The sequence below is a fragment of the Lepidochelys olivacea genome (assembly GCF_965140295.1).
Source record: "Lepidochelys olivacea isolate rLepOli2 genome assembly, chromosome: 7".
In the NCBI taxonomy this organism is placed as follows: domain Eukaryota; kingdom Metazoa; phylum Chordata; order Testudines; family Cheloniidae; genus Lepidochelys; species Lepidochelys olivacea.
The window spans coordinates 24,229,917-24,255,122 of NC_140417.1; the positions used below are offsets into that span (position 1 = coordinate 24,229,917).

General features: G+C 58.2%; 1 protein-coding gene across 1 annotated transcript in view; it reads right to left on the minus strand.

The window, feature by feature from the left end:
• COL7A1 (collagen type VII alpha 1 chain) overlaps window positions 1-25,206 on the minus strand; it is a 114,549-nt gene that overhangs the window by 65,305 nt on the left and 24,038 nt on the right. The window contains exons 13-40 of the mRNA XM_084634206.1: window positions 20,259-20,375; window positions 19,825-19,974; window positions 19,117-19,245; window positions 17,018-17,164; window positions 16,370-16,492; window positions 15,776-15,922; window positions 15,371-15,496; window positions 14,130-14,273; window positions 13,898-14,023; window positions 13,367-13,513; window positions 12,740-12,871; window positions 12,515-12,661; window positions 11,991-12,110; window positions 11,236-11,382; window positions 10,666-10,802; window positions 10,305-10,431; window positions 9,785-9,928; window positions 8,442-8,614; window positions 7,194-7,223; window positions 6,520-6,546; window positions 6,315-6,359; window positions 5,666-5,758; window positions 3,794-3,865; window positions 3,338-3,373; window positions 3,204-3,257; window positions 2,395-2,463; window positions 1,406-1,519; window positions 307-333 (exon numbers count right to left, since the gene is read on the minus strand). Of these exons, the coding sequence (XP_084490332.1) occupies window positions 307-333; window positions 1,406-1,519; window positions 2,395-2,463; window positions 3,204-3,257; window positions 3,338-3,373; window positions 3,794-3,865; window positions 5,666-5,758; window positions 6,315-6,359; window positions 6,520-6,546; window positions 7,194-7,223; window positions 8,442-8,614; window positions 9,785-9,928; window positions 10,305-10,431; window positions 10,666-10,802; window positions 11,236-11,382; window positions 11,991-12,110; window positions 12,515-12,661; window positions 12,740-12,871; window positions 13,367-13,513; window positions 13,898-14,023; window positions 14,130-14,273; window positions 15,371-15,496; window positions 15,776-15,922; window positions 16,370-16,492; window positions 17,018-17,164; window positions 19,117-19,245; window positions 19,825-19,974; window positions 20,259-20,375 (3,050 nt within the window). The remainder of the gene's footprint in view (window positions 1-306; window positions 334-1,405; window positions 1,520-2,394; window positions 2,464-3,203; window positions 3,258-3,337; window positions 3,374-3,793; window positions 3,866-5,665; window positions 5,759-6,314; window positions 6,360-6,519; window positions 6,547-7,193; window positions 7,224-8,441; window positions 8,615-9,784; window positions 9,929-10,304; window positions 10,432-10,665; window positions 10,803-11,235; window positions 11,383-11,990; window positions 12,111-12,514; window positions 12,662-12,739; window positions 12,872-13,366; window positions 13,514-13,897; window positions 14,024-14,129; window positions 14,274-15,370; window positions 15,497-15,775; window positions 15,923-16,369; window positions 16,493-17,017; window positions 17,165-19,116; window positions 19,246-19,824; window positions 19,975-20,258; window positions 20,376-25,206) is intronic.

Below are 25,206 nucleotides of genomic sequence, written 5' to 3' on the forward strand. Positions count from 1 at the left end.
CTCACCCGGCTATGCCCTGACGGCCCCACGAGCTGGCTCTGCACCCAAACACAGCCCCTCCACCCAGGGGAGCGTGTCTTGGCTCAGCCCTGTGGCTAACTGGCTGCAGCTCCCACAGGCCAGCTCTCCACAGGCCAGCTCCACAATGCAGAGAGCAGAGCCCGCTGCTGCCCTGTCACAGCATTGCGGGACCCCACCAGCTGGCATGAAGGGGCAAGTGCTGCTGAGCGTCACAGCCTGTCAGCCTCCCCCAGGCCAGAGCGCAGCACGCAGGGGAAGAGCCAGGGAAGGAGGAAGGTCACTTACCCGCTCCCCTCGCTCGCCTTTCGCCCCCTGCAAGAGGAAATACACAGGGTTAAAGGGAGTGATTCCTGCACCTGGCAACCTAGTGGCCCCTGGGCGGCCCTGGGAACGCAATGCTCAGTGAGCTTGGTGCATTCACAGCCCAGGGCACCTGGCAGGGAAACCACAAGCAAAGATAAGCTCAGCATGATACCCACTCACCAGGAGCAGCCTCAGAATATCTGGCTTGTGTGTACACACCTGGCCAGGGACCACGGTGGAGCCACGTGTGCACGGGTGAGAGATCCACAGGCACACACAGTGTGCACACGTGGTGGGATGACGATGCACATACAGCAGGAGGCAGCAGAATCAGGGCGGCAATGGGGGCTAATTTTCATTGTGGGGGTGGATGTGTTTCCACCCCTGTAGCCAGGGAGGGTGTGAGATGGAGCATCCTGGGGAGAGGGAATGCCTGGAGAAAGGGGCTGGAGCCGAGCTGAGCGGGGAAAGGACAGCTGGGCAGACCCACATCATTTAGGGGACAGAGAAGGGTTGTTTCCCTTCCAGGACAGGACCCACTAGCTGTTGCATAAGAGCAGCAGCCAGGAAGGGGAAGAAGCAGCCAGGCGGGTGGCTGCTCTGGGTGCCCGGATTCCGTGCCACCGCAGCTGCCCTAACCGTACCGCTTCCTCAGCCTGCCATGTGCCTCCGATGCTAAGGTGAGTGCCTGCCCCACCACCTTTCCCCAGCCCCGCTGCTGCCGGCGCTTCTTCTGCAGTTCAGGCTTCTAGGTGCACACCCCAACCTGAAACCTCAGCCCACCCCAGGCCAGGCGAGCTTACCACAGGCAGGGCATGGCTGTGTGGAAGGTGCTGGGGCAGGCTGCTGTATGCATGGGGTGGGGTGGGAGCTGCATGCCCGGGGAGGCAGGGCATGGCGGGGCCTGCATGCATGGAAGGAGCTGTAGAGGGGTTGCATGGGGGCTGCCGTGCGGGCGCACGGTGTTGTGGAAGAGGCTGCTTGTGTGCATGCACAGGGGAGGGGGCACGATGTGCCTCAATCTAGCTGCCCGGGGCAGAGCCTCTGAACAGCTCCTCCCAAGCGGGAGAGGGAAACGCACCTTGACAAACTCTCCGGCAGGTCCTGACGGCCCTGGAGGTCCACTGGGCCCAGGAGGTCCTGGATCACCGACTGCTCCTCTAGGCCCAGGGTTCCCAGGCAGGCCAGGATTTCCCTAGAGAATCAGAGAGGCTTCATCAGTGCTCTGTGCTGGGAAGAAAGCGCACCATGGACTGGGGACCCTGGATTTTGGGATGAGCCACAGCAGCCAGCCATGCAGGTCTGTGAGTTTCCAGCCAGTGCTCAGGGTGTTCATATACTGCCCATACGGCCCAGCATGTCTGCGTGCAGGCTCTGCTGTAGCCTGGCACAGCTTCACCCTAGAGGCAGGGCCCCCAGTCTCTGTGGAATGGGGTTATGGCAGAAGGCCTCAGCCCTCCACGTGCTAGCAGCCCCAGAGTTGGTGGACCGGCAGCAAGGAGTCTAAGAACCACAGTGTGAGGCCTAGAGGGTGACAGACCCAGGCAGGAATGCTGAGAGGGTTGGATCCCTGCTCATCTGGCACTGGGCAAGCCTGCGAGTCCCTCAAACCTCCACCCCTAGGCAGGGACAGCACAGAGAAGCACAGGCATAGTTTAACTTCTATATCTGGGGGGGCAGCTCCAGTCCGGCTAACGGGGCTGCGTGCGAGGGGCAAATTCCACGCCTGCCTGAGGCTTGCACTTTGGGGGGGACAATGCCCCCCCACCCTCCCAAATGACATCCATGTTGAGGAGGCCTGAGAGGGCAGGGTCCATAGAATAAGAGCTGAGCACAGATCTATTCAGAGCAAAAGTGCCCTGGGGGCACCAATCCTCGTGCAATCAGAGATTCATTGGAACGCTCCTGGTGCCACTGAACGGATTCCAGAGGCTCACACCATGGGGCTGAGAGATGCAAAGCCCCCCCTGCAGTCCCACTGTGGGTGCCAGGGCCCTGGGCTACAGGACCTCTCCTTTCGTTCCTGTACCCCAATGACCACACAGTCCAAACCTGCTTTCTATTACGTACCGGACTCCCAGGCTCCCCTTTCCGGCCAGGCAGCCTCCCTCCTCCGTTCACAATCACCCCTGGATCTCCCTACACAAAACAGAAAGCCAAACCTCAGTGCACCAGCCCAGCCCCATATACAAGCCTCAGCTTCTCTGGGAGAACACATGGCAGCTGTACAGCGACACTGTACCACGGTTCAGGACAGGCAGTGAAGAAGAAATCGGGGAAGACTGCACAGAGTCACCAGAGCTGGACTCTGGCCAGGACGTGGAGGAGAGCACCAGACTCTTGGGCAATGGGCCAGGGGACCGTTAGTGATCACAAGTGGCCAAGAACTCAGTTTTATGACTTATCCAGCAGCACAGTGCCCTCGGCACCAAGATCAAAGGAGAGCAATCCCTACTGAGTTGTTCATTTGCTCTGGAGTACTGTGGAGTCTCTGCTCCAAGCATTGAGCTGGCTCCACCCTGCTCAGCTTGGGAGCGCTGCTGTGACCCCAGTATGACGTGTGTGTAATTTACAGGGAGGTGTCTAACTGGATCTAAGGTGGAAGGCCTCCCTCTTGCCAATGCCAGAACCTGCTCACGGCAGCACTGCCTAGTAGGGCTGCGGGACACAGAGCTTGGAGGGATCAGGGGTTACATAAAGTTGGGGGGGGGAAGGGGCTGTGGACCACCCCACATGGCTAGGCGCCGGCAGAGGCTGCTGCAGACAGAGCTTGCTCTCTCTCTCTTTCCAAGCGGAGCCTTTGGGATTGCCCTGCTTGGTGGGGAATCCAAGATGGTGGCCACGTTAGGCGGCACTGGACGGGATGCACCTCTACCTACCGGCTCGCCTTTCTCTCCCCGCAGCCCGGGAGGCCCCACTGGGCCCTGGTCCCCCTGGAAGGCAAAAGCAACAGTGAGCAGGGGTGCTCCAGAGCAGGGAGCAAGGCTAAAGGGGAAGCGGGAGCTCTACGTACCGGGGACCCTCTGAGGCCAGGAATGCCTTGTCTACCCTGAAAAAAAAACCAAAAAAAAAAACCAACAACAACAAGATGAGGAGCATCCTCCAGCCAAGGGAGCAGGAGACTGAAGCCGAGAGAGGAGGTACACACGTGGTCTGCACGCCATGCATGGAGCAAGACACAGACACAGGAACCATGGAGCAGGGTAACCGCTACAGTCCATGGCACTGAAGTTAGCCACCACAGGCAGGAGACAGCACCTGGAAGGGGATTGACACGGGGCACAACAGGGGCAATGTGGGTCTCAGAGACCCATGTAATTTGGACTTCTGCAACCCTTGTTACATGGGATGAAGCCAAGTAATAGCTCAGTGCTGCAAAGCATCATGGGAAGGGGGATGTAAATCACCCGGCAGACAAAGAACAATGGTAAATATGGCCCAAGAGGAGGAACTAGGAGGAATTACTTACCGGCTGGCCAGGGGAGCCAGAGTTGCCAGGGCGACCAGGGCTTCCTGGGATCCCATCCACCCCTGGGAATCCCTGGGAACAGAGAGGAGAATAAACCAGCAGGTCCTGGCTCTGCTCTGGCCACTGGCCTCTCCATTCCCAGCCTGGTTCACGCCCCAGAGTGAAACCCATTTATGTTCAAAGTCACCCCAGAGTGCTGATCCATGCCAGGGCAGCCACGGGGGCTGAATTTGGGACAGGGCATCTCGGCTTAGAGGGTCCCCTCGGCTGGGATTTGGCCAAAGCTCTCACTACAGAGCCCCATTTGGACTTGCTTTTAGCTCCCCAAGGGATTCCATGGGGATAGGATCCCTCCTGTGTCCTAGTGCCAGAGAAACCCCAGAAGAAAGGGGGTTGTGAAAGATAGTTGCATCCCCAGCACCGCCAATGGCCCCAGTACCTCTGACCCAGCCTGTCCATGCCCCTGGCACCCAGCACCGCCAATGGCCCCAGTACCTCTGACCCAGCCTGTCCGTGCCCCTGGCACCCAGCACCGCCAATGGCCCCAGTACCTCTGACCCAGCCTGTCCGTGCCCCTGGCACCCAGCACCGCCAATGGCCCCGGTACCTCTGACCCAGCCTGTCCGTGCCCCTGGCACCCAGCACCGCCAATGGCCCCGGTACCTCTGACCCAGCCTGTCCGTGCCCCTGGCACCCAGCACCGCCAATGGCCCCGGTACCTCTGACCCAGCCTGTCCGTGCCCCTGGCACCCAGCACCGCCAATGGCCCCGGTACCTCTGACCCAGCCTGTCCGTGCCCCTGGCACCCAGCACCGCCAATGGCCCCGGTACCTCTGACCCAGCCTGTCCGTGCCCCTGGCACCCAGCACCGCCAATGGCCCCGGTACCTCTGACCCAGCCTGTCCGTGCCCCTGGCACCCAGCACCGCCAATGGCCCCGGTACCTCTGACCCAGCGCTGTCCGTGCCCCTGGCACCCAGCACCGCCAATGGCCCCGGTACCTCTGACCCAGCGCTGTCCGTGCCCCTGGCACCCAGCACCGCCAATGGCCCCGGTACCTCTGACCCAGCCTGTCCTGCCCCTGGCACCCAGCACCGCCAATGGCCCCGGTACCTCTGACCCAGCCTGTCCGTGCCCCTGGCACCCAGCACCGCCAATGGCCCCGGTACCTCTGACCCAGCCTGTCCGTGCCCCTGGCACCCAGCACCGCCAATGGCCCCGGTACCTCTGACCCAGCCTGTCCGTGCCCCTGGCACCCAGCACCGCCAATGGCCCCGGTACCTCTGACCCAGCCTGTCCGTGCCCCTGGCACCCAGCACCGCCAATGGCCCCGGTACCTCTGACCCAGCCTGTCCGTGCCCCTGGCACCCAGCACCGCCAATGGCCCCGGTACCTCTGACCCAGCCTGTCCGTGCCCCTGGCACCCAGCACCGCCAATGGCCCCGGTACCTCTGACCCAGCCTGTCCGTGCCCCTGGCACCCAGCACCGCCAATGGCCCCGGTACCTCTGGCCCAGCACTGTCCGTGCCCCTGGCACCCAGCACCACCAAAGAGCCTGGTGCTCAGTGCCTTGTGCCCAGCATTGTTGGTGCTACTGGCACCCAGCACCATCAATGGGCCTAGTGCCTTGTACTCAGTGCTGTCCATGCCCCTCGTGCCCAGCACTGCCAATGGGCTTCAAGCGTCCACAAATAAGGACACCAAGGGGCTCCATAGGGGACATGGGCATGGAGGATGCACCCAGAGGGACCCTCAGGGCACCAGCTCTGAAAGAGATCAGAGTTGAACAAAGTGGATGTTCTGCCCCTACAATGCAGCCATCCAGTGCCCTGGCCCCTCCCCCCAGCGTGGAGCGTGAAGGGCACTCACTCACTCTGTCCCCCTTCTCGCCGGGCCGCTCGATGATCTCGCCTGGGGCACCCTGGGGCCCCATTGGTCCTGGGGGGCCCGGAAGCCCATTGAGGCCCTAGAAAGAACAGAGGAGAGAAAACAGCCAAGGAGAAATGACATGGGGTTATTACGTGGAGATGCACCCCCGTGGTAAGGGCAGGCTCGGGGCCTTGGGAGGCCCCTCTGTGCCCATCACCCTGCAGTGCCTCTATCTCCTGCTCTCTGCATCTCTCCAAAGAAGCAGCAGGACGATTGGCTGCCACAAGAAGCTTTCCCAGGGCAGGCCAATGAGGACTCCTAAGGAGCTCAGCACAGCAGGAGGCCCAGGGAGGGGTCCCTAGATCTCCTCCTCCCTGCTTACTGGGGTGACACAGGGGCTTTGTAATAAGGCCCCCTAAAGACCCCTGCGCTACTCCTCACACAAGCCCCCACTGCGCAGAGGCCTTGGGACTGCCAGCGGCAGCACCCCTTAGCTGAGCTCCCCAACCCCAGTCTATTTCCAGGCATGCCCTGTGCCTTGGAAAGGTCCTGACTCTAACACAGGGTCTGCACCCGACCCATACTGAGTGCAGGGAGAGCTCAGCACCACAGTCCCCCCAGCCCAGGGACCCACACACAGAGGGAAGTATTACCGGGTGTCCAGGGGGGCCGGGCTGCCCCACACGTCCTTTCTGCCCCTGCACAGAGAAACAAAGACAGGAATGTATGGCCATTCCCACTCCCAGGACGCAGGCTGATCAGCAGTCAGAGCTTCTAAGTCCATCAGCTAAGCCACTAAACCAAAGTGGCCTCGCAGCCCCTGGGAGGGGAGCACCTCAGCACCCCTGTAATACTCACAATCTGGCCGGGCTCCCCCTTCTCACCCTGCAGCAAAAACAGCAAAGAGGCCAGTTAGGGGGCAGTGCAGCAACAGGCAGAAGAGCCACCCGTGAGCATCTCCACCTCCTGCACCTCGTCCAGCCATTCCCCAGGGCAGCACAGACAGTGATGGGGCTGGCCCGGCTGCACCAGGAGTCAGTGCAGAGCTGGCAGGGAAAAGCCATCACCCAGCCCACCTCTCCCCACTTTCCTGGCCAGAGGCCTGGCGCTCTCACCTCCACCCCCATGGCCCAAGGCTCTGGGCTGGAAGCAGCCCACTCCCTCTGCAGATACACCTGGGGGTGGAGTGCCCTCCCCCCAGGTGTTTGCTCACCTCCCAAGGGCACCTCAATGTCCCGACTCCCCACTTTACCAGAGCCTGGAGTCCTCTTTGCAGCCCCCTCTCCAGTACGCTCCCCTGCCCCAAACAAGCCTTTCACACAGCCTGATTCTTCCACGCTGCCTCCCCTCCCACCGCTCACTGCACTGATCCCCCACAATAACTCCATGCCGGCCCATCCCCCCCAGCTCCAGGGGGGCTCCCATCCCTTCCCCCCCAGCTCCAGGAGGGGTCCAGCTATCTTCAGTCGCTCTCCTGCAGCCCCCTCTTCATGGGAGGAAGCTGCAGAGGTGCTGACTGGTGTGGGACTCACCTTGGGACACTGCACCGTGCAGGGCTCCAGCTGAGGGGGAAAAATTCTGCATTAGAGAGGGCCTTGGGCAGCCATGTCAGCTCCACCCCATGCCAAGCTGCTGGGGCAGGGAGCAGCACCCCCCACCTGCAGGGGGACATTATACACATGGGCCACGGAGATGCTGCATGTGCAGGGGGAGGGGAGAGCTGCCCCCAGCCCCACGGCTTCAGTCACCTGCAGCTCCCTATGCCCCACCCGACAGCAGCTCCAACCTGGCTCTGGGATAGCTCCGGGCCTGCAGTTGTGGGCAGCCCTGGGGCTAGGGTTGCCAACTGTCTAATCACACAGACCCAAACACTCTTGCCCCACCCCTTCTCTGAGGCCATGTCCCACTCATTCCATCCTCCATCCCTTGCTCTCCCCGACCTTCACTCACTTTCACCAGGCTTCAGAGTAGCAGCCGTGTTAGTCTATATACGCAAAAAGAAAAGGAGTACTTGTGGCACCTTAGAGACTAACCAATTTATTTGAGCATAAGCTTTCATGAGCTACAGCCTCACGAAAGCTTATGGTCAAATAAATTGGTTAGTCTCTAAGGTGCCACAAGTACTCCTTTTCTTTTCACCAGGCTGGGGCAGGGGGCTGGGGTGCGGGCTGCAGGCTCTGGGAGGAGACTCGGAGCTGGGGCAGGGGATTGGGGTATGGGAGGGGGTGAGGGATGCAGGCTCTGGGAGGGAATTTGGATGTGGGAAGGGACTCAGGGCTGGGGCAGGGGGTTGGGGTGCAGGAGGGGGTGGCGGTTACCTCAGGCAGCTCCCAGTTGGAGGCGCAGCAGGGCTAAGGCAGGCTCTCTGCCTGCCCTGGCTCTGCGCCGCTCCTGGAAGCGGCCAGCATATCCCTGCGTCCCCTGTGGGGGTGGGCAGGGGGCTCCGCATGCAGCCCCTGCCTGCAGGTACCATCCCTGCAGCTCCCACTGGCCACAGCTCCCAGTCAATGCTGGGGCAGGGGCAGCACATGGAGAACCCTCCCCCCCCAGGGGCTGCAGGAACATGCTGGCTGCTTCCGGGAGCAGCACAGAGTCAGGGCAGCCTTACCCCTGCTGCGCCACTGGACATTTAGCGGCCTAAAAATCTCCCACTTTGGCTTCAGTAGCCTCCAGGAGATAGAGATCGATTCTGGGAGACTCCCAGCAAAACCGGGAGGGTTGGCAACCCTACCTGGGGCAAGAAGGCAGCGTCCCTCTTGCAGGCCGCTCTCCCCTCTTACCCTGTCCGTGACAGTCACCCTGCAGAGGGTGCTGGCGAGCCTGTCCTCCAGCTCCGACAGGCCGGCCCTCGAATCCTTGACATAGAAAACATGGCGCGGGTCTTCACTGGTGACAATGCGGCGCAGCTGCTCGTGATCCGCCCCGTCCATGCCCACCGCCAGCACTTGGATCCCTACACAGAGCAGAAAGGAGTCTCAGGGGGCCAGCCTGGTACTAACCCCCTGGACTCACCACTCAGGGGGGTGAAGGGAAAGGGGTTAAAGGCTCTGGCACCGCAGCAAACTGCCCTGGGCAGGGGTTTTGACCAACCCAGCAGTAAAGAGGAGAGGGAGAGGGTTCCCACACAATCCCCTCCCTTCCTGTCACTCCCCACCCCTCCCCACACACACCCCTCCCTTCCCACCATTGTAAACTCCTTCCCTACCAGCCTGCCCTCTCCCTTTTTCCCCACACCTTCCCCTGCCCCCCAGCTATTGCCCGATGTGACAAAGTGGGAACATTTTCTAATACTTTTATGAGTCTGGCTGGTGCCTCGGTTTCCCCTATATGCTGAATTGTTATCTAGTGGGTAGAAAAGGACTGTTTGCTCTTGGGGCAGGCTAAGACATAGATGTGAATGGCGCCTAGCTGTCTGGGACTTATGCCCTATATCAATGGAGCATCTGAGAAGACAATGGCAAATCCAATTGCTCAGACACTGGCACTTAGCACCCAATGACCCAGAGGGAGATGGATTTTCCTGCCTCTCTTTAGGGAGGCTGAACAGCATCTCCCTAGGACGAGAACAAAGGACTGGGAAGGAGTGAGGTGGGGGATCAGAGCTGGCTGCTGGAAGGAATCTAGGCTCTCACCTGGGGTCTGATGGAGAAGATCAGACGGAGGGAGACAGACACAGCTTGAACCAAGGGGTCACTACAGCTTGGCTGGGCTCTCGACTAACCAGAACGGTCTGTGCTTTAACCTTCAGTTCTCTCGACTACCCTAAGGCCTTCCTACGCTGTGCTCCAGTTAGCGAATTAACCCAACTGTGGAAGTATCACTGCAAACACTCAGCAAGGTGCATTGATCCCCCCAAGAGCGCACAAGTCTCCCGTGGGGTCTGTCTCAGTTGGACTTGAACAATGTGAAACAGGAGAGCTGCAGGCACTGAGGACCAGTCAAAGGAGGCGGTGAAGCCGAGTGACTTACCCTGGAGAAAGGGCGAGACCCACAGGGGGACCAGCATGCTGAAGGGGTTCCAAAGCTGGGGGTGTAGCACCAATCATGTGGGTCTGCGACACCCATCCCACCCTCTCCACCTGGCTCAAACGCCACATCCCAGCTCCAGGGATTCAGTTCTCACCTGTCGCCTTGATCTCCCTGGCCGGCCCAATGGCATCGTCACCGGAGGGGCTGTCTGCCAGCACCACCAGCACCCCTGGCACACCAGGCCGGCGCCCTGCACTGGGGCTCAGCATGTAGGTCCTGGCAAAGTTGATGGCAGCTCCTGCAGAGAGAAAGGGTATCACTACCAAGCAGGTGTGATGCCACCTCTATCTCACCCCCCATAGGGCCCTGCCACCTCCATCCCCTTCCCCATCACCACTCACCCCCACCCAAGGTTAACTCCAGAGTGGGACCCCAGCCAACTGGGAAGGTGTTCCCATGGTCTGGGGTTGCAGAGTCCAACCCGCCACTGCATAGGGCTCTTGGAGTACAGGGCCCCCTCCCTTCCTGCCCCCCCCAGACAGTGTTCTGTCCTCATCCCCTGGCACTGTGGCATCGAAGAAGCACGACATCCAAAGCTGGCATCACCCCCACCCCATAGCGGGCACCATGGGGCACCATGGGGGAGCCCAGGCTGCAGGCATGGTGCCCCTTACCCAGGGCATTGCCGCTGGGCTCCTCATAGTGCATGGTGCGGATCCGCTCCAGGACAGTGCCCAGGTCACTGGAGCGATTCAGCAGGACCCACGGGATGCTGCGGTAGCTGTAGATCACCAGGCCCACCTGGGGAAGAAAGCAAGAGGTCAGCCAGGCCACTGAGATCACAGCCATGATGTGGTCCCAAGAAGGGGTGGGACCAGCCCCAGGGCGGAGGAAGGGGAGAGACAGGATGGCCCAAGGCAGCCCCCAGGGCAGGTGAAGGAACAAGGGGTATGTGTGCAGGGTGCACGTTCCACCCCTCCACATCAGTGGGGAGAACCAGAGCTCTGCTCCCAGGCCAGCCCTGCCCCCCAGTACCTGGGCGGCATCAGGGCCCAGCTGGCCCAGCGCTGAGACGGTGTTGGAGAGCAGGGCTCGGACGGCCTCGGTGCTGTAGGCACTGTCCCGGGTGCCATGCACTAGGAAGATGATGTCACCACGAGCATCCCTGCAAACTGCACAGGAGAAGGAGATGAGGGAGCCCCTGAGAGGCAGGGGGACAGGAAGAAAAGCCCAGGGCAGCTCACCTCCTGTGGGTGGGTTTGACGGAGGAGCTGCTCCCCGCACCTCTGCTCTGGAGGGCCACTCCCCTGTGTGCAGGGCAGGCTCCTGCCTGCTGCCCCACTGCTCAGGATCAGGGGCAGTGAGTGCTGAGGAAGCCTCCACAGCCACCAAAAAGACCCAAGCGGTAGCAGGCTCCAGTTGAGGCCTCACTGCCGTGCGGAGATGCCAGCTGGCTAGTGAGAGCCTCTGTCCCAACAGCGACCAGGCTAAGCCCCAAACCGCTAAGTGCCCCAATGGAGCAAGGCCCCACAGTCCAGTCCCTACCCCTCGCACAGCCGAACTGGAGCCGGACTGGTCCTGGGAGCCAGCCAGGCTGCCCTTTACCTGTGCGGTCGGTGAGGGTGGACTCCTCGCCCTTGGCGCTCCCGAACAGCGGCCGGATGGTGAAGAGGTATCTGTGCCCCAGCCGCAGCCCCGACACCTGGTGGGAAGTTGCTGACCCGGGCAGTGTCCTCTGTGTCTCGCCTCCCTCTAACCCAAACAGGGACAAGGGACCTCAGCATAGACAGGGTCTGAGGGAGATGGCCCTAGTGTGGGCCCTGCTACCCATCCCCTCTGCCTCCCACCTCTCTGCTCAGTGCTGTCTCTCTTTGAAGGGGTATTTGAACTGGGGATGGTCAAGATCCCACAGCAATGGAAACAGAGACCCTCTTTCCAGACTGGGCTCAGGCCAGAGAGCTCCACCCCATTCACCCTGCCGCAGAGCGACCCCCCAGCAGGTCCCCATTCCCAGCAGTGACCTGGCCTGTCTGGAGCAGGCTGCCAGCTGGGGGAGTTGGGCTCCTGCCCACTAAGGGGGGGCTGAGCCCCAAACTCACTTCAGTTCGCTGGCCTTGAGCCTGGGTTTCCTCTAGGGCTTTGCACAGCCTTACCAGGACTTCTGCAGACCTTGTTTTGGGCAAGCAAGGGAGTCCCAGAGGTGGGGGCTAGCTGTGGCCCAGCACGGAAGGGGGGTTCCTATCTCTTCAGGGGGGCCCTTTCTTCAGGCAGCCATGGGGCGCAGCTCCATGCAGGCTCTAGGTGTCCCTGCTGTAGCTCTGCAGCCCCAGAGGCAGCCGCGCTGGAAATCTGTTCATTACCTCGGGGCAGCTTCCAGGTGAGGAGGTAGCCAGTGGCCCCGGGAGCCGGAGTCCAGGCCAAGGTCACAGAATCATCTCGGGTCTCCGTCACCCGGAAACTGGTGACTCGGCCCAGAGGTGCTGGAAGGGCAGGAACGAATAGGGTGTAGAGTGTGCCTCCCACTCCAGCCCAAGGGACTGGTGTCACCCCAACCCCCACCAACAGTGGGTGAGGGCGTGGGGAGCAAACCCAACCATCAGGCAAGGGAGGAGGGGTCGGGGAAGCGCACTTCTGCATTTCACCACAGGGTGGCCCCCTGGGTCCAGACATGGCTCAGCCAGACAGGGTCTCCAGGGGGCAGAACTGGGCTCCCCTTAAGAGAGACGCCCGCAAGGTAGTCTCAGACTCCAGAGAGGGCAAAACCTGTCCCATCCCACCCCCCCGATGATATGCCAGTGAACAGCCGTGGTCGGAGGTTCCCTTCCAGGCCCTCAGACCCTGCACTGGGTGAGATGGGGCTGGCCTGTGGGAGAGTTGCCCATACCAGTGTTGGCAGCGATGCCCACAGTCTCGCTCTCCCGGCTGCCCACCAGGCTGGTGATCCGGATCTCATAGCGCTCTCCCGCCTCCAGACCTTCGATGTCATAGGAGTTGACGTTGGGGGCGAGCAGCTGGCTCCTCTCCGGCCCTCCTGCCCCAGGGGAGAGACGGGGTTAAACAGGGCAGGGCGTGCCAGGAGAGCTGCGGGGAAGGTGGGGAAGGAGCTCACCATCTGCTGGCCTCCAGCTCAGGCGGTACCCGGTGCTGCCCGGCGCTGGGCTCCAGGTGAGGCGAATGCGCTGCTCCGAGGAGTCAATCACCCGCAGGTTCCCCACAGGCTGGGCTGGGGCCACCTCTGCCGCTGTGGGGCAGCAACACAGAGGGACAGGGTCAGGGGCGTAGTGGTCTTGCTGCAGCTGTCAAACCAGGTGCACAGAAAGGCTCCCCACTGGGATCTGGGTGTCCTGGCTCACATGGGCAGGATGGGGAGCACTGGGCGGGGTTCCTCAGCTCTCTGTCAGGGATCGGAGAGGTTCTGGCAGGGCTGGAGCTGTGTCACAGGGCCTGGGAAGAGCTCTCTGGGCTGCATGGGCAACTCTTGCCGGGGCAGACTTGCTGCTAATTCTCTGGCACAGGCATCATCACCTCCAGCTCTCACAGGCACTGCCCACCAGCTCAGGCCACAGATCTTAGAGCAAGGAGCAGATGGGAGTTCCAGTTCCCTGCCCACACCCCGCTGGGAGGGCACTGCCCAGGGTCAGGGGACCCTGGACAATGGAAGTCACCAACTCCACCCACAGCCCAGTCTAAGCCCAGCAGGGATCCAAGACTCCCATGGCCAGGCATCAGCACCTACGTGTGGTGACGACGATGGAGACAGGGTCACCCTCGCGGTTGCCAATCAGTGCTGTGACCTTCACGGTGTAGCTGACCCCACCCTCCAGGTTGAGTATGTCAAAGGAGCTGGTGTCACCAGAAACCACCTCGCTCGACTCAGAGCCCCCTGCAAAGGAACAGAGGGTTAACATGGCACCCAGAAGGGGCAGAGCCAGCAAGGATGCCAGCCTCACTCCAGGTGCCCAGAGGGGGGGGACAGAGCCAGGCTCTCCACTAGCTGATGATGGCGAGTGATCCCATCTCATCAGGGGAGGGAGAGATTCATCTCATGATGCCCAACTCCAAGGTTTGTGCCAGTCAGAGAAGAGACTCCAGGGCTGGAGGCAAAGGCTTTCTGTCCTAAGAGCACAAGAGGAGTGGCGTGATGGGATCTGCAGGCCAGGGCAACCACAGGATTCCCGGAGCTCCCAGCACAGCCAGGACAGAGCTGGGCAGAGGTCTGGGGATGTGGGCACCACAGGCAGCGTGTTGACCTGGCTGGGTACTTTACCATCTCGACGGCTCCACACCACCTTGTAGGCTGTCGCCCCAGGCACTCCAACCCAGGTGACCCGGACAACATTGCTCCTGGACGAGAGGATCTTGAGGCTGGAGACCATCCCCACCTGCTCCGGAGCTGTGACAGAGGGCACACAGGAGACCTGGGTTACTAAGAGATCAGTATCGCACAGAGTCACAAGGGGCAGGGAGGAGCTACACCCTGAGGCCAGGCGAGGCCTCACCTGTTCTAGCAGCAATGGTGACAGGGCTGCCTTCCCTGCTGCCAACCAGGGCCGAGACCCCAATGACATAGACGGCCCCAGCCTGCAGCTCCTCGATGCTGAAGGAGGTCCTGTCGGCTGGCAGGACCCGGGAGATCTCCTGGCCTGCGGGAGAGAAACACAAGCTGCAGGGGTTGGATTTCATAGGCAGGGCAGGTCTGGGAGGGCGGAGCGGGCTAAGATGCTGCGGGAGGGACTGTGATGATGTGACGCAGCAGGGAGGGGGGAGTGTTGACCTGGGAATGTGCCCTGGGGATGGGAGACCTGAGAGCCTGTCACCTGAGCCAGGAGGGGGAGGGGGAGGTGACACCTCTGCCAGGAATGTGGACGGAAACTGCAGCAAGGAACCTGCTGGGTGGGTTTAGTTTCAGTTTGGGGCTGGGTGGAGGAACACAGGGAACCCCAGGGCTGGGGTCTAAGCTCCCTGCTCCCCCAGAAGGACTTGACTGAGGGGTCCTGGGTGTACCCACAAGCTCTGTTTTGGACTGTGTTCCTGTTGTCCAATAAACCTTCTGTTTTACTGGCTGGCTGAGAGTCTCAGTGAATCCCAGGAAGAGGGGTGCAGGGCCTGGACTCCCCCACACTCCGTGACAGGGACACCCCCCAGGCCAAGATGCTGCGACAACCAGGGAGGACCACGGCCAATCCAGCGGGGAGGGAATGGCAACAGCAGCTGCCATTTGGAGGTGAGCCACCAATCTGGAAGCAGCAGGGGCCAGGATTCCAGTCTGTGCTCTCCCCAGGGAGCAGCAGGATGGGGTCTCCTCAAACAATGAATGGTGGGTTAGCCAAGCACAGGCCATTGAGCATGGAATGGCCAAACCAAGCCCCACCCTGCCTGCAGCAGGCACTGGCCTGCAAATCTCCGGCAGCAGGATCTGCTCTGTGAGGCTGTAGCTTATTCCCACCTATGGCACAGCCAGTCCCGCTGGCCCTAGAATAGGTTGGGGCAGCAACATACCCCAGGCCAAAGGCACTTCAAGCTCTGGGCTGCCAGTGAGCAAGGGGGTCCTGTCACCAGCTCTAAGCAAGAAGCCAGGCACAGACACCAGTCCCCTGCTCCAACTGCTAGATCATGCTGCAGTTTGGTGCCTCCTAGCAGAGGCAGACGGGTAACGGGGGCATCTCCCAAGGCAAGGAGCCAGTCTGGATAGTCTCACCTCAATGGCCCACCTGAGCCCACATGCATTCAGTACACCTACCATCACTCGCCCGCCATGTCAACTTGTAGCCACTCGCCCCAGGAAGCCCACTCCATGAGACCCTCAGCTGATTGGGTCTGATCTCAGCCACCCGCAGGTTGGTGACGCTGCCCACAGATGGGGGATCTGCAGGGCCGGAGACTGTGTCAGCCTGGACCCCAGAGACTTGTCTGTCATGCCCGGTCTCCGCAATCAGCCCAGCCAGAGGGCAGGAACAAATGCAGGTGCTAACCAAGGGCTGCATACCCAGAGCCTTCACTGGGAGAGCCGGACGCCCCGCAGTGGTGACACTCAGCCTCACAGGCTTGCTGGGAGAGCTGGACCATTCAGCCCAAGTGCTGAGCTAGCTTGGTGCCCCCCCAGGTGCTAAGCCATGCCCCTGCACAGGTTCCCATGCAGACGTACCCAGCTGGACAGTGATAGTGGCAGGGTCACTCTCCTGGCTGCCCACCAGGGTTGTCACCTGCACCAGGTATGTGACTCCTTCCTTCAAATCCTGCAGCTCAAAGAAATTCCGGTTGCCGGGGATGCGCCTGGTCTCCTCTGAGCCATCTGCAGCAAGGGAGAGCACTGGGGAGTTGGCCTCTGCGCCCCAGCAAGGAGCGAGGCTCCCACAGCACGGCTACTGCGGCATGGGGAAGGGCTCTCAGACACCCTGACGCTCCCAGGGGAGATGGCCCTAATGTACTGGTGCATGCCAGGCTTGCCCAGTACAAAAACCCCCATCACAGCCATGTCCTGCTCCCCCTCATAACTCCCAACCCCTCCGCCCTGCCCAGTCACAGCTGCCTACAGGCCCTTCCCCTCTGCCCTGCTCAGTCACAGCCCCCCATTCTGCCCACCTTTTATCCGTGTTCTTCTGACGTCCCTCCAGGTGCCTCAGCAGACACCCCTGCGCAGCAGAGCTCTGCCAGGCAGAGAAGTGGGTACCAGCAGGTATGGCCCCCATACCACAGCCTATCCAACACCCATGCCCACACGCTGCAGGCCAGCTCTTACCCTGCCTGTTGGTGATCACCAGCTTGTACTCAGTGGCCCTGGGCATGGCACTCCACAGAAGCCGCACACGGCCCACACCCACAGGCACCACTTGCAGGTTGGACACGCTGCTCACTGACGGCTCTGCCATAAACACACAAGGGAACCCCCCAGTCAGAGCAAGCCCAAGGGGCCTGGACCAAAGCCTGCTCGGGGAGCAGGCATGACTGCCCCAGGGGAAAAGGGAGCGTTCCCAGCCCCTGGGCAAGGGAGATGCAGCGACCAGGCCCCCGGAGTGGGGGTAATATCGGACATAGCACGCACAGCTCATAGAGTGGGGCTGGGTGCAGTGTCCAGGGCTCATGAGCACCCCTGTGTGTCTGTTCTAGAGAGACACTGCTGGCTGTGCTGAATGCCAGCTGATGACTGCTGAGCCTGCTGCTGGGGGAGGGAGCATGGGAAAGGAGCTAGGGAAAGAGGGACCGACCCCTGTGTGAAGGGACAAGAGCCCATCTCCCACCCATGCCCCCGGCAGAGCCCCCAGGGTTGCTAGTAAGAAATCCCATCTGACTGCCTGGGGCCAGCTCCATGGGAGGAGAACACTCACTCTAGCCTATCCTCCCTGGGGCCTCAGGTCCCACCCACCCACCGGGGCTAGCTGGCACTCACCGATCCGGACACTGATGGGGACGGCGCTGCCTTCACGCCTGCCAATCAGGGCTGACACACGCACTACATAGGTGACCTCCTCTCTCAGGTCCTCGAGCTCCAGCATGGTCTGGGTGCCTGGGATCTGCCTGGTCCTGTCAGTGCCATCTGCAGGGGTGACAGGAATGGGGAGGCTAAGGGCTCCCTCCAGCTCTGATGTCACATCAGCTATGACAGAGTCCCTCTGTGACATCCCTGCTACCCTCAGACCCAGGTACAAAGCACTGCACCCCCACCCACAGGGTGAGCGCACTTCCCTCAGAGCCCACTTGCATGGCCTGGAATCACACATACCATTCCATATCACCCAGCAGAGGGTGGCCACACCAGTAGGTGCCCGGCCAATGGTGCTCTGGAGGAATGCCAGGCCAGGGGTGGCTAGAGCAGCTGAGGCTAGTGGACTGGGGACTGGTAACTCCCCCCACTACTGAGCATGAGTTTGTGAACACGTGCTCCCAGTTCACGGCATCAGTTCTGTGTCACACAATTCAGCTGTAGCCTGACAAGTGCAAGAGAAACCTTCAAACTGTGACCCCAGGGTAGCAGACAGCAACGCCTGCCTGAGTCTGCCAGCAGCCTGAAACAATAGCTCAGAGGTGGGAACTGCTCTATTCACATGAGCATGTACTGTTGACACTGGAACCTAATGATAACATTGTACATGATAACTCTTAACCATTTCAGTGTTGCTTGTTTTGGCAAAAGCATCCTGCTAATGGGTTTGTGCCACTAATCCAAGCTGCCTCTTTCAATTCCCCAGGGACAAAAGTCCCAGCTGGCCCCTACCAGGCTCCCCCATCACAGCTTCAGTGCAGCCTCAACACAAGCCCGTGCAGCACACAGAGAATTGAATGGAGGGACAGCGCAGAATGCACTGCAGTGAACAGCCAAATCTCAGCACCAAGGAGAAAGGGGGAAGCCGGGGGCACTGCACTGTGGGCTTTAGTCACTCACAGACTTAATGCCATCAAAACCTGCGGTCTCAGATTTAGCATCTACCTCAGAATCTCAGCCAGCTGCTCCCAAGCACTCAGCACAGGGCTAGTGCCAGCCAACTAAACAGTCAGGGCCGGCTCTAGGATTTTTGCCGCCTCAAGCAAAAACATTTTTGGCTGTCCCCGCTTTTTTTTTTTTCCCATGTCCCCCTACCCCCAGCTCCGCCCCTTCCCAACCCCTTCCCCAAATCCCCAGCCCCGCCTCCTCCCCCGGGCGTGCCACATTCCCCCCCCCCCCATTGCTTCCTGCGGCTCCCCCGCCGCAACCCCCCGCCCTAGCTCACCTCCGCTCCCCCGCTCCCCTGAACACGCCGCCGCTCCACTTCTCCCTGCTCCCTCCCCAGGCGAGGGAGAGGCAGCGTGTTCAGGGGAGCAGGCAGAGCGGAGGGGGGGGGAGGGAGCGCAGGAAGTAATGGGGGGGGGTAGAGGAACTGCTCCCCGCCCCAGCTCACCTCCACTCCGCCACCGCCGCCTCCCCCGAGCGCCGTCGCTTGGCTTCTCCTCCCTCCCTCCCAGGCTTGCCGGGCGAAACAGCTGTTTGGCGTGCGGCAAGCCTGGGAGGGAGGGAGGAGAAGCAGAGCGACAGCGGTGCGCTCAGGGGAGCGGGTGGAGGCGAGCTGGGGCGGCAGGGGCACATTTCTAGGGGCGGCATGGCCGGCGCTGGACTGCCACGCCTAGAAATGGGCGCCCCAAGCACCTGCTTGTTTTGCTGGTGCCTAGAGCCGGCCCTGTAAACAGCGAACAAGCTCCCACCCGTCCTCCCAGCAGGATCGGGAGATAGAGGACTGAAGGGCTGCTTTGCAGAAGCACTGGTGTGGGGTGGATCTCTAACTGTCTGTGCGGGGGTCATTCCCACGACTGCAGTTAGCCTCCACTGGGTAGCTAGACACCACGGTGTGTTCTCCGGGGCTCTGGCCTGTCCCACTCCCCCCACCACTGGGCCTCAGATGCCAGTCAGGAGGCAGGTGGCACTCCAGAGAGTCAGCTCTGGACGGGTCTGGAGTCCAGCCTGCAGCCACAACTCCCCTGTGGCCCCCAAGCACTGGCTCCCCGCTGGAGACTCACCCTGGGAGCTGCGCAGCACAATCTTGTACTCAGTGGCACCCGGGACCCCAGTCCAGGCCAGCCGGATCCTCTTCCCCACGGTATCAATGACCCGCAGGTCAGAAATGCTGCCCACTGGGGGCTCCGCTCCTGCAAGACAAGACAGCGCTAACGCCATGGCTCACAGCTGGGCAGGCACAGCCTGGGGACACCAAGGAGCACTGGAAGGAGGGGCAGGGCACCACAGACCTATGGAACAGTCAGAGCAGGCCTGGCAGGGCCAGGAGATCCTGCCCTCGCTCAGTCCATGGGGTTCCTGGCACCCCCGTTGCTGAATGGACGGAGGCTCCAGTGTAGGGGAAAGGGCAGGGCAGGGATCTGTTTGATCACTGTTTGCCCAGCACCCAAGTCGCTTCCTTTGAAAACCTACAGTCAAAGAGCCTCCAGGGAAGGGGGCGGGTCTTTTAGCCCCACACAGTCTGGGCCTGGCAGAGGGCCCAGCATTCAGCAATGACTCCACCCATGCTGCCATGCCACAGCCCAGCGGAGTGAGCCGGGAGAAGAGCAGGGGCCCTGTGCTGGGGATGTCACTCACTTGGAGGGCTACCCATCCCAAAAAACGCTGGTAGGATGTCACAGAGCCACTTGCATGGTGCACTGGGCACCTCTAGGCTCTGGGAACCCTCCTCTGCCCACTCCACCCAGGTGGGCCCAGGGGCGTTCACTCACCTGTCTGGGAGATGGTTACGGGTGTGGCCACCTCCCTCCCGTCATACAGGGTGTAGAGGGTAATGCGATAGTCCGTGGCTGGCTGCAGGCCAGTGAGCTGGTAGCTGTTGATGTTGGTGGGCAGGGACACAGTCTGTGGGGGGTCAGCACCTGAGAACCAGAATGGGATGGGGGGGGCGGAAATGAGGCAGTCACTTGCTGCTTCCCAGCCCTGAATCTCAGCACCTCTCCTCCCCTTCATCCTCCCAGGGACTCCTGCACCAGCAGCTGGATCCCCCTGAACCTGGCTGGCCTGTGAGCCAGACCTGGAGCCCAGCTGAGCCTGTGGAGATCCGGGATGGGGATCTATCACCCTACCCCCACGCAGACACAGGGCATTTCAGCCTCTCCAGTAGCCTTCCCCACTCCCTGCCCTGGGGACCTGGCCAGCCTACCTGTTGCTCTTCTCCACTCCAGCCGGTAACCACGGGCATCGCGGATGATATTCCAGGCCACCTGGATGGAAGTTGGGCCCAGAATGACGGTCCTCAGGGACTGGACTATGCCTGTTTCTAGAGGAAGGAGAGACAGGCGGCCAGGCTGAGCTCAGCGGAATGAAGGCTCTCGACAGAGCCTGGCGCCCACCGAAGGGAAACACTTAGGCTTCCAAATCCATCTCTCAAGCTGAGCCTAAAGCTGGGCACCCCGCCAGAGTAGCCTTTTGGGAAGTGAGGTGGTGGGCCTCAGTCCAGTACCCACCACCACAGCTGTCGCTAATTACTCCCCAGCTGGGCTGCATACCCTCCCCAAGGGAGGGTCCTTCCCTGGCAGCTCATGGGGGAAGCCAGCTCTGGCACTGCCTTGGCGGAGCCTGCTCTGAGTAGGGATTCAGTCTGCAGGGCTGGCAAGCTGGAGGGCTGCACTGGCAAGAGAGCCACTATGCCAAGAGAGGGGATGAAGAGCCAGGCCTGGAACAACTGACGCTCCCAGCCAGAAAAAGACACAGGGAAAAATAACTCCCCATCTCCCTCTGCTTTAGAATGTGTCCAGAAATATCTGTGCCATGGGGGCACTCCCAGGGCTGAGCCCCCCTTACAATAGGGGCCTCCCTCCCCAGAGACCTGTGGGAAAGGAAAGGCCACGGTGCCCTGGCCTGGAGAATGGCATTAACCCCCTGGAGACCCGGCCAAGGGCACCAGGGATGGTACTGCTGGGGGCAACCAGCAGGGGTACTGTCAGGACTGTTTCTGCAGGAGCAGCCCCAGTCCCAGCCTCCTCCCCACTCGACTGTAGGTGCCACCTCATCCCGCTTTGTGGACATTACAAAGCGCTCTCTCAGCCAGGATCCCTTCAGTACCATATCAATCCGCACCCAGCCACACCAGGATGCAGAGCTGCTGTCTCCCCCTGTGCATCGCTCTCCCATGAGAGGGACACCAGCCAAGCCTGGGGCCATGTGCATTGCTAGTACTTTGTGCTGCCCCAGCTGCTTGTCCTGTCAGCCCTCTGGACATTCTCAGAGCATAAGCTCTTGGGGCCTTGACCTCTCTCTTCATTGCATGTCCATGGGTGTTTATCTGCGTGACACAAGAATCTCTTCTTGCCAACTAGCAAGGAGCACAGAGGGGGTGCACAGGGCTTATGGGGATCTCCTGGATCTGGTACATAACTTCTAGTTCACCAAAGAGTGCCGTGCGAGGTCACAAACAAAAGCCAGTGTCGCACTCATCATCAGTATCGGGAAACGCATGTACAGAGGTTTCGTAAGAAGTTGTTATGTACATACACTGAAAATTATGTTCTCTAGGTCAAGTCAAGGGGACTGGTCATCCGCAAAGATGAAAAAACAGGTTTTCCGTCAGTCAAGAAATGTTTCTGTCTAGCTGCTTACATGGATATTAAGTATTGTCTGCTTCACATTGGGTCTCCCCTCAGCCGGCTGAACGGAATGCAGACAAAGGGTTGCAAAGGCTTCAGCAAGGAAAAAGCAACAGGAAGAAGTAAAGCGTGGGCAGGGAGAACAATACTTGAAGTGCACATGTGACGTTATGGACTTGAACTGAGACCGTATAGATCACGGTTGCAACCAAGGTCCTGCAGTGGCACCAAATCCTATATAAAGGGGGTCAAATAATAAATTTCTAAATAAGAAATAAGAAGCGATGCAATGGGTAAGACCGAGTCCGTCTGGGCAAAAATTACATTGGGGAAGAAAACTATTAGAGCCTCCCCTGGGATAGTGCTTGGGGTGTACGGATATTTGGATACGGATAGAGCCCTTTTTAATGTTTTTAATAAAGTAAATACTAATGGAAACTGCATGATCATGGGAGACTATAACTTCCCAGATATAGACTGGAGGATAAGTGCTAGTAATAATAATAGGGCTCAGATTTTCCTAGATGCGATAGCTGATGGATTCCTTCATCAAGTAGCTGCTGAACTGACTAGAGGGGATGCCATTTTAGATTTGGTTTTGGTGAGTAGTGAGGACCTCATAGAAGAAATGGTTGTAGGGGATAATCTTGGTTCAAGTGATCATGAGCTAATTCAGTTCAAACTGAACGGAAGGATAAACAGAAATAAATCTGCAACTAGGGTTTTTGATTTCAAAAGGGCTGACTTTCAAAAATTAAGGAAATTAGTTAGGGAAGTGGATTGGACTGAAGAATTTATGGATCTAAAGGCAGAGGAGGCCTGGGATTACTTTAAATCAAAGCTGCAGAAGCTACCGGAAGCCTGCATCCCGAGAAAGGGGAAAAAATTCATAGGCACAAGTTGTAGACCAAACTGGATGAGCAAGCATCTCAGAGTGGTGATTAAGAAAAAGCAGAAAGCATACAGGGAGTTGAAGATGGGAGGGATCAGCAAGGAAAGCTACTGTATTGAGGTCAGAACATGGAGGGATAAAGTGAGACAGGCTAAAAGTCAAGTAGAGTTGGACCTTGCAAAGGGAATTAAAACCAATAGTAAAAGGTTCTATAGCCATATAAATAAGAAGAAAACAAAGAAAGAAGAAGTGGGACCGCTAAACACTGAGGATGGAGTGGAAGTCAAGGATAATCTAGGCATGGCCCAATATCTAAACAAATACTTTGCCTCAGTCTTTAATAAGGCTAAAGAGGATCTTGGGAATAATGGTAGCATGACAAATGGGAATGAGGCTATGGAGGTAGATATTACCATATCTGAGGTAGAAGTGAAACTCGAACAGCTTAATGGGACTAAATCGGGGGGCCCAGATAATCTTCATCCAAGAATATTAAAGGAATTGGCACACGAAATTGCAAGCCCATTAGCAACAATTTTTAATGAATCTGTAAACTCAGGGGTTGTACCGTATGATTGGAGAATTGCTAACATAGTTCCTATTTTTAAGAAAGGGAAAAAAGTGATCCAGGTAACTATAGGCCTCTTAGTTTGACATCTGTAGTATGCAAGGTCTTGGAAAAAATTTTGAAGGAGAAGGTAGTTAAGGACATTGAAGTCAATGGTAAATGGGACAAAATACAACATGGTTTTACAAAAGGTAGATCGTGCCAAATCAACCTGATCTCCTTCTTTGAGAAAGTAACAGATTTTTTAGACAAAGGAAACGCAGTGGATCTAATTTACCTAGATTTCAGTAAGGCATCTGATACCGTGCCACATGGGGAATTATTAGTTAAATTGGAAAAGATGGGGATCAATATGAAAATTGAAAGGTGGATAAGGAATTGGTTAAAAGGGAGACTACAACAGGTCCTAGTGAAAGGTGAATTGTCAGGTTGGAGGGAGGTTACCAGTGGAGTTCCTCAGGGATCGGTTTTGGGACCAATCTTATTTAATCTTTTTATTACTGACCTCGGCACAAAAAGTGGGAGTGTGCTAATAAAGTTTGCAGATGATACAAAGCTGGGAGGTATTGCCAATTTAGAGAAGGACCGGGAAATCATACAGGAGGATCTGGATGACCTTGTAAACTGGAGTAATAGTAATAGGATGAAATTTAATAGTGAGAAGTGTAAGGTCATGCATTTAGGGATTAATAACAAGAATTTTAGTTGTAAGCTGGGGACACATCAATTAGAAGTAACGGAGGAGGAGAAGGACCTTGGAATATTGGTTGATCATAGGATGACTATGAGCTGCCAATGTGATATGCCTGTGAAAAAAGCTAATGCGTCAGGAGAGGTATGTCCAGTAGGGATAAGGAGGTTTTAGTACCATTATACAAGGCACTGGTGAGACCTCATCTGGAATACTGTGTACAATTCTGGTCTCCCATGTTTAAGAAGGATGAATTCAAACTGGAACAGGTACAGAGAAGGGCTACTAGGATGATCCGAGGAATGGAAAACCTGTCTTATGAAAGGAGACTCAAGGAGCTTGGCTTGTTTAGCCTAACCAAAAGAAGGTTGAGGGGAGATATGATTGCTCTCTATAAATATATCAGAGGGATAAATACCGGAGAGGGAGAGGAATTATTTAAGCTCAATACCAATGTGGACACAAGAACAAGTGGATATAAACTGGCCACCAGGAAGTTTAGACTTGAAATTAGACAAAGGTTTCCAACCATCAGAGGAGTGAAGTTTTGGAATAGCCTTCCAAGGGAAGCAGTAGGGGCAAAAGATCTATCTGGCTTTAAGATTAAACTCGATAAGTTTATGGAGGAGATGGTATGATGGGATTACATGGTTTTGGTAATTAAATATTCATGGTAAATAGGCCCAATGGCCTGTGATGGGATATTAGATGGGGTGGGATCTGAGTTACCCAGGAAAGAATTTTCTGTAGTATCTGGCTGGTGAATCTTGCCCATATGCTCAGGGTTTAGCTGATTGCCATATTTGGGGTCAGGAAGGAATTTCCTCCAGGGCAGATTGGAAGAGGCCCTGGAGGTTTTTCGTCTTCCTCTGTAGCATGGGGCACGGGGCACTTGCTGGAGGATTCTCTGCTACTTGAAATCTTTAAACCACGATTTGAGGACTTCAATAGCTCAGACATAGGTGAGAGGCTTTTTGCAGGAGTGGGTGGGTGAAATTCTGTGGCCTACATTGTGCAGGAGGTCAGACTAGATGATCATAATGGTCCCTTCTAACCATAGTATCTATGAATCGAGGTGTCCCAGAAAAGGTTATGGTTTGCTGGTTATGATTATGCAATCTGTATGTGTGTATCATTTTTATAGTTGACGTTATGAATATTGGCTCTATACTGTCTGTATTTCAAAAACTTATGCTTCTGTGTGACACCCCAGAAAAGTTGGTGTCAGCTCTGCTTAGCCTGCTTGATGGCCCATTAAGGACCATCAGCTGTACAACTGACCCATTGAGAGAAGGCAGACATGCCTTGTGACTCAGCAAGGTGTGCAGGGACATGCCTATGTCAGAACGCTGAGGTTTTTCCAGGCCACGTGAG